The sequence below is a fragment of the Epinephelus moara genome, chromosome 5 (assembly GCF_006386435.1).
Source record: "Epinephelus moara isolate mb chromosome 5, YSFRI_EMoa_1.0, whole genome shotgun sequence".
NCBI classification, from domain to species: Eukaryota; Metazoa; Chordata; class Actinopteri; order Perciformes; family Serranidae; genus Epinephelus; species Epinephelus moara.
In genome coordinates, this window is record NC_065510.1 from 2,769,694 (window position 1) to 2,777,565 (window position 7,872).

Consider the following 7,872-nt stretch of genomic DNA (forward strand, 5'->3'; position numbering starts at 1 on the left):
GCTCCTGATCTACTTTTGGAGACTTTAGGGACCACGAGTAACCCTGCGTTCTCAGAGCGCAGTGTTCTGGTGGGATAATAATGTTCTAGTGTCTGACAACATTATGGGAAGGATCCCTACAGAGACACACCTTTTCCCCAAAATCACATTCGCCAAACCCACCAGACTCCATTTAAATAATACAGCTATGGGTACCAGAGTATCAGGTGTAAACGGTGGAACAACTGAAGTAACTTTGAGAAAATAAAATGCAGTGTGTCCTGTGTTGCTGGTAGTTGCTCAGCTCCGAGGAAAACAGAAAGTGATCCGGTTGTCTTTGCGACTTTAGTGCCAACAATAAAACCACTTGGAAACGCTAGGAGGGGAAAAAAGTTGTCTGGAAAATGGTTGTAATCTAAGTTGTAATCACAAACAGTATTTGGAAGATTTACAGGGCTGTTTGGTCCTTAAAACACAGCGTCACATAAAATTTTGGAAAAGCAAAACTAAAAGGAATTTCCTCTTCTGAAAGGGTTTAGCAACAGCAACACACACACACACACACACACACACACACACACACACACACACACACACCACCTGTCACCAGAGCTGCTCAGGATCTATAAACCCACTGAGGCCCATTGATTTTTTTATTTCGTTAGCAGGTCGTGTAATTTAATCTTGCAGCCCTTCAGGACATCAGCCCCCCTGCTGGAGTGGAAATGACCTTCTGACCCATCCACACACACACACACACACACACACACACACACGCCCTCCAACATTTAATAAGAAACCTCTCCACACAGATGAGAAACGTGTTTTTCCTCAGCAGCAGCAGCAGTTTGATGCCTCGGCTGACATTTAGTTTAAACGCTTAATTTACACTCAGGTCGCTCGACTCCCTCGACAGTCATCTCCTGATTTAAGACGCTGTGACGCATTTCCACCGCGACCACACTGACAAGAAGAAGAAAGACGGAGAAATAATGGCTCTGTTTATTTTTTTCCACACTGATGGCTCTGAAAACGCTGCTGTTGTTTGACCTGTGGGGGCTGAAGGAAAGATTTATTTGTTTGATCGGCATCAAAACACACATAAAGACCGACAGTCACGCATGTGTCCGATTTCTGTGCAGATATTTTTCATGGCGGTGGCCCAGAGAGGACACTGGTGTCTTTGGATGACGCACCAAAGCCAAAAGCCATTACTGAATTTTAGGAATTCGCTCATGACTTCAGTATAGAGTATTTTTCAAACTGCAGTATTTTTAATAGTAACAATAATAACCTATTTTACTTCTCACCAGGAGATGGACCAATACTACCAATAACCTCACAAAACAAAGCAGCTACCAAAACCATAAATATACTGTATGCACTATCTTCAAAATTCTAATGTGAACTTTGTGTCACATCCACTTTATTTTTATTTTAATTTACGTTACATTTGTTTTATTTTTGTTATCCTTTTCTGTTTGGTACTGTCTTTAGATTTTTCAGTGCTCCATCTGGATCTGTTCAGACGTGTCTCTGCTCTCAGTGTATCTTGAGAGCTTAAATTAAAGTTCATAAAAAGATAAATAGCCCAGAGACTGTATATAAAGATGGATGACACGTCAGCTCTCCAGAAGTGAAGCTGAAACATCTCCCCCTGGTGGCTGGCTGCACTATAGATCATAAATTCTGCCCCCTCCATGTAAGTGGATGGAACATGAGCCAAACTAAACACTCAAAGTGCACATAAAATAAATTTTTCCCAAAGACGGTTTCTGTCATTTAAAGTACTTTTTATGACACTGCTGTTTGTACAAGTGTTCGTCTTTCTGTTAAGTTTGGTTTTAATCAGTTATTAAATGCTATAAAACAGGGATTTTACAATTTGATTGACAGCTGTGTGAGCCAATCAGTTCGCGATCGGTCGGACGGGTGTATGGGATGGAAACATGATACAGCAGAGATCACTACTGCACAGACTCTGGCTCCAAATGACGTCACCAGAGCACGATGGCAAAGGCCGTATCCGAGATATTTTCACGTCGTCTATCTTTACATACAGCCTATGATCTAGACTAATGGCGGCATGGTTAACATTTTGAGTTGCACAACAATCCTGCTTTAATGTGTTATGTGTCTGTACTGTTAGGCGATTCACTGGTTTTCAAATAACCTGGTTGTCCTTAAATATACAGCTCAATTTGAAGTACATTGATTTTAAGGAACAAAATATTCACTGGGAACAAGGCTTCTCAAGTTTAGGAGAGACTCGTGGGTACCCGTCAACTTTCATTCAGATATCTTGAGGTGAGAGTTAAAGGGACCCATTTGAAAAAGGCCACGTCAGTTGTTCCTCGCCAACATTTAGCCTAAGTTTGCAGTGTTATTCAGCACGCTTCCTCTCAAGCTGTGCCGACAATGTTGGTACCGTGGTAACCTCAGGTTTTCTAGTTTCACAAGATACCACTAACTTTGCACTAGCTTAAAAAATGAGTGCCCATGTCCCCCCTTGGTGGAGCCACTGGTGCTGTAGGTCATAAGGAAATGTGCTTCTGTGAAAGATTGTGAATCTTCGTCTTCTGTCTCTTTGTCAGTCTCTTTTTCCTCGCACCAGAAGTAGAAACCAGTCAATCCAAGACAGCTGATTTCAAAATGCACTCAGCATGAAACACAACTCTCCACGGTGCTCATGTAGCACTTCAAGCCTTTTTGTATTGTCTCCCTCTATGGCTCACTCTGCATTATAACCGCATGTTCACACTGCTGACACTTTTACAGCTCGCACTACACGAACCGCCCCCAAAAAGACGCCTGCTGATGATGAAGACGAAGACGAGGACTTTGGGGACGACGACAGCTTCATTAATGATGACAGCGAGGATTTGGGCGATGACTCAGACTACGTCCCTCCTGGCTCAGACGACAGCGGTAAGGAGGACATCAAAGGACTACAGAAGGAAGCGAAGGCCTTTGTGAAGAGGAGGAAGTAGATACAGACCTCCTTTCTCTTCTTCTTTTTGTTGTCTGTTTTAAAGCTGCACCAAACAGAGACAAACTAGTTTTAATTAGCCTACATCAGCTGCAGCAGCTGAGGCCTTGGCACATTCCTGTGCAGGTGGAAAGAGTCCAAACACACGGAGGATGTTTTTTTGATCAGATTTCATTGAACCCTGCCGTGCTGCTTATCAAACTACAATCATATTTTCATACTAAGTGTCCAGTGGACAGTCTTTACAGGTCCAACCTGACCGGAAGCTGTCCATGAAACCAAATCTTCCTCCTAAAATCTTTCAGGTGTCAGCACCCTGTATTATCCTGTATTCTGTGCTGAACATCAGCACTTAAAGGGATAGGTCGTATTTTAAAGTGGAGTTGTATGAGGTACTTATCCATAGCCAGTGTATTACCAGTTTGGACAGGTGGCAGGATCGCCTCCACAGAAGCGAAGCAATGTACTGCTGTGGACGGGGGCAGCAGCAAAACGTATTTTAGCCACCAAAAAAAAATCGATATCATTTTAAATGTGTGCTATAGTGAGAATGTTTTCACAACTTAAGCTTGGTGTCAGACAGCCTTCGACAAACCAGTCATTTTACCTTGCAGAACACAAGAGCTGTTGCCAGTTTGTTTGTGTGATTGTGTGACTTTAATGTTTAAAAGTGTTAGTTTGGATTCACCAAAATCACACAAAAGCTCCCGTGTTCAGTTAAAATTACTGGTTTTGTCAATGGAGCTTTGAAGGGAGCAGTTAGACGCTGAGTTCCCCATCAGCAAGGTGAAGCGGTGAAAATATTCCAGTATATTGTAGTGTAGGTCCAGCAGACTTCACTACAAGCGGATTGACTGTAGAAACAGGTGACATCCTTTACATGCTAAAACCAGCCATCGGCAATTTGACCAGCTGAGTTGCAGGTGACACCGTCAGACTCAAGCCGGTGAATGTGAGTGTGAATGGTTGTCTGTCTCTATGTGTCAGCCCTGTGATAGTCTGGTGACCTGTCCAGAGTGAACCCCGCCTCTCACCCAATGTCAGCTGGGATAGGCTCCAGCCCCTGCGGCCCCTAACAGGATAAGCAGTTATGGAAAACGAATGAATGAATCTCCACACTCCATCAGTACGAGCTGTTGATGTAAAAACTACTGAACTGTCGTTGAGCTGCCCTCAGGTGTGTTCGTATTTTCAACAGAACTTTTGGAGCATTGAAAGCCGTAAATGGGAGCTTCTCAAGAGACTCTAGCTCCCAATACTTTCAGCACTGTGGCGCTTTTTTAAATCAACAGATCTGTGTCGCCTCTCGTCCGTCTGCTTACGTCACATTCAAAGAATTCTGAGTTCATTTTCTTTGTGCTTGCAGCTGACAACGTGCAAAAGCTGTCAGGTGTCTTCACAGGTGTCGTCATGGCAACGTTAAACACTACAGTGGACCGCAGTAACTTAGGCTGATTAGGGAAAATGTGTTTTTGTATGAGAGGCATGCCTCAGTCATCTTGAAATGCAAATTCAGATTAAGAGATGTTCCCACAACATCAGCTGCAGCGGCTGTTTGCAGAAGGCACACAAAGGAGTTGACAAACCTGAGAACACTGACAGTGTCTCTGAACAGATCATTTTCAGTTGTATTTTATAAGATTTTTTTCATTCAGATTTTGTTTCAGATGAAGCTCCACCTGTGTCTGTTCAGGATCGATTCTGCTCATGTAAATATGTGTAACTGAGGAGTTCAGGGGCAGATTTGTTATAATTGTTCCTCTGATTTGTTCTGACTGTTTTTCTTATGTTGTTTAAATACATCCAATGGAAACAAAGTCTGTCCTCTATTTTGATTTCATCTTTCTGTTGTGACACTCATGAAATGTTTTGACAAGCCACCCACCACACTGAACATTTTTCAAAGCATTTTACAAAAAAACCCCACGACATTTCAAATGTATCTCTGCATTTACCTCCTGATGAATTATATTTTCTATAAATCTAATCTCCATACATCATAATCTTTATTCGCAGAAAGTAAAATGTGAACAGTTGTGTTCCTGCTTGTTTCATCATTTACATTGTGATGACGCTGGGATTTGCAAATCGCTTTTTACAAATATAAAACCTCCATGGCTCAGACACTCAGAGCAGAAAGAGTCATAATTGAGCTTGTTTGCAGTTGGAGGTGTCCTGTCAACAGTTCTACAGACGTCTCTTTTATAATGGTGGTCTATGGGGAAAATGCTTTTTGAGCCGCAGGGAATTTTTTTCACTGCAATGCTGTGAGTGGCCCCTGGGGAAAAATTGGGGACAAACCTGAGCAGCGTTCCTGAGGGCCTGGTTTGGTCTCGTGTGTACCATGGCTCCATCACAAATAGACGAGGCGTGTATTTCTGGGGTATTTCTTGAAATGAGCTCTGGAGCGTCTCCTGGAATTACAAAAATTGTTCAGGAGGCTGCGATTAGCCCGGGCAGCCTCTCAGTGTTGTGGAGATCTGCACTGCACTTTTTTAGTTTTTAGAAAGTTTCTCATTTTACCATCTCAGTGGCCGTAATGTGTTTCCACATCAGTTGAGATATTTCAGTCTGGAACAGTGATGGAGTGAATTTACTGACATCATTAGTGTGAATAAAATGATCTGTATCTGTAGGACTTGAACTAAACATGGTCTCTGTTGATGTCAGAAGAGTTCCTGTTTCTAAAGTGTCGGTCTCGTGGCAGCAGTTGGATCACCTGCTTCGTTTAAAGACAGCTGGTGGAGATAAGGGGCGGGAGATATGGCCCTAAAATAATATCAGGATATTTCAGGGTATTTTTGTGATAATGATATTCTTGACGATATGACAAGTTAGTAAAAAAATATTTTATTATTAATTTAAGAACATAAAATTGCAACAAAATCAGTGATCTAGTTTCACAGTTTGCTTCAAATATTCAGTAGAAACTAAAATGATGTTTCATGTCTTCAGTTTGTGAACAACAACAGTAACTCAGAGTCAGATTCAGATTCTGTCACAATATTAATAGTTCAACTAAATCAAATCTACCACTAATTACACATTTAAACAAATGTCCCCTGGGATCTATATATATAAATCAACAGCTGATTTCCTTCTTTTAGTAAAATCCTAAATGATTTGAGTTGTTTTTTTTCCACCTGGACCTTTATGCTCTGCCATTTCTCCTCTAATTTTCACACTGTAACCTGTGACGGGGTCATCCCTATGTTTCCCGGGTTCTATGTTCCCCGCTCAACCAAAAAGGATTCTATTCTAACCTTTTTTGTGTAAGCAGGGAACATAGAACCCGGGAAACAGATACGCTCCCCCTGTGACAGGCTGTTATGATACCACAACTATCACACTGTCACATATATGGAGGTTTTTGTCGAGCTGCGAGCGTCACGTAGGTTTCCATCAGCAAAGGTTTGTGACAGAATCAGAGAGGAGAGGGAGAGACGCTGTGCTGCTGCCAGAGGAGCCGCTGAATGAGTTCCCTCTGAGCTCTAAGAGAAGGAAAACATTAAGGACGCCACACTTTATTCCACACTACTGAAGCTGCTCCTCTTTTTGGAACCACAGAGGAGTCGCTAATAATTTTGCTTTCAGCCAGGCTTGTTGTTGCTGTGGGTAACAGTATCATATTATATTATCGTATTATCGTGAGCAAGATGATATGACACACGACAAGTGGAGATGAAGACGAGTGTTGGACAAACAGCCTCAGAGGCTGACTGACTCTTCTCTGTCTTTATTTGAAAAGGTAATAAGCTAAAGCTCTGCCGGCTAATCTTAATTCCAGGTCCTGTGCAAACACTTGATCTGTGTACACACACCTGACATCTTAATCACATTACCCTCAACATCCCTGACAGAGTGTGCATAATGTGCAAGGTCACCTTCACACTGAGAGACACGTCTTCCTGGAGCTGCAGGCTGACTCTTTCTGAGCACGTCAGTTTCTCAACCCAGAGAGTCGCACTCTCACGTGGGTCACTCACGTTTCAAGATGTTTTTAATTTAAAAAATGACATGTCTGCTAAGGCTGCACAGTCCTCCTGCGTGATTCACAAATGTTACTCTGCATCTGGAGCAACGCCTGGATCAGAACATACACAGTGATGGATAATGACGCTGTGTGGAGGCCGGAGACGCTTGTGGCACTAATATGACGTTATTAGTTAATTAATTTAAGACAATAATTTAAGTGAAAAATAGTAAAATTTTACCTTTCACAGCAAAGGGCAAACAGTCAGTACGTTTACATGACATCAGAGAAAATCATTTTATTGTGTTAGCCGGACTGAAGGCCCTGATCACACAGAAAGCATTTCAGCAGCTGGAGGAGACTTTTACTAATTGTTTTTAATGAGAATGAAGCTTTTTGCTCGCTGTTTCTGTGTTGCGGCGTGCCTGGTGTTTCTGCACTCTAGGTGCCTGGTGTGTTTGCCGGAGAGCTCTGAACTCCTTGAGTTGAAAAAACTTAACTCAGAGCAGAAAAGTGCCCCACGTCATCTCTTTTTTCCCAATTTTCCAATGGGGTGATTTCAGAGGCAGGCCTTCTGTGGTGGTCACGACGACAAGTTTACAGTTGGTAAACGATGGAGGAGAAACTGGTGGTAGTGGTTGCTGGATACCCAGAGCTATACGGCCAGACGATAGACAGCAGGTTGTCAAACTGCCCCTGAGTCATCCTAAAATATGCCTGTAAACGTCCATGATGGAGGAGAAGCTCCTGGACCAACTGGTGGTACTCCCCATGATCCAGCCTCTTTTTTAGGGTCTCATGTACCCACACAGATCTCTGTTTATCTGCTGACAGCCTCTCACCCTCAACCACAGCTACAGACAGCACCCTCTGCCTCAACATGGCAGCAGCTACACACTGATTACTGCAGGATACATAAGATAAATACGAA

The 7,872-nt window shown here is 42.7% G+C and overlaps 1 protein-coding gene across 2 annotated transcripts in view; it reads left to right on the forward strand.

The window, feature by feature from the left end:
- Positions 1–4,797, forward strand: part of aplf (aprataxin and PNKP like factor) — a 28,875-nt gene extending 24,078 nt beyond the window's left edge. For both annotated transcript variants that reach the window (XM_050043780.1, XM_050043781.1), the window contains exon 11: positions 2,758–4,797. In XM_050043780.1, coding sequence (XP_049899737.1) covers positions 2,758–2,969 — 212 coding nt within the window. In that variant the 3' untranslated portion in view covers positions 2,970–4,797. The remainder of the gene's footprint in view (positions 1–2,757) is intronic.
- The last annotated feature ends 3,075 nt before the right edge of the window (positions 4,798–7,872 follow it).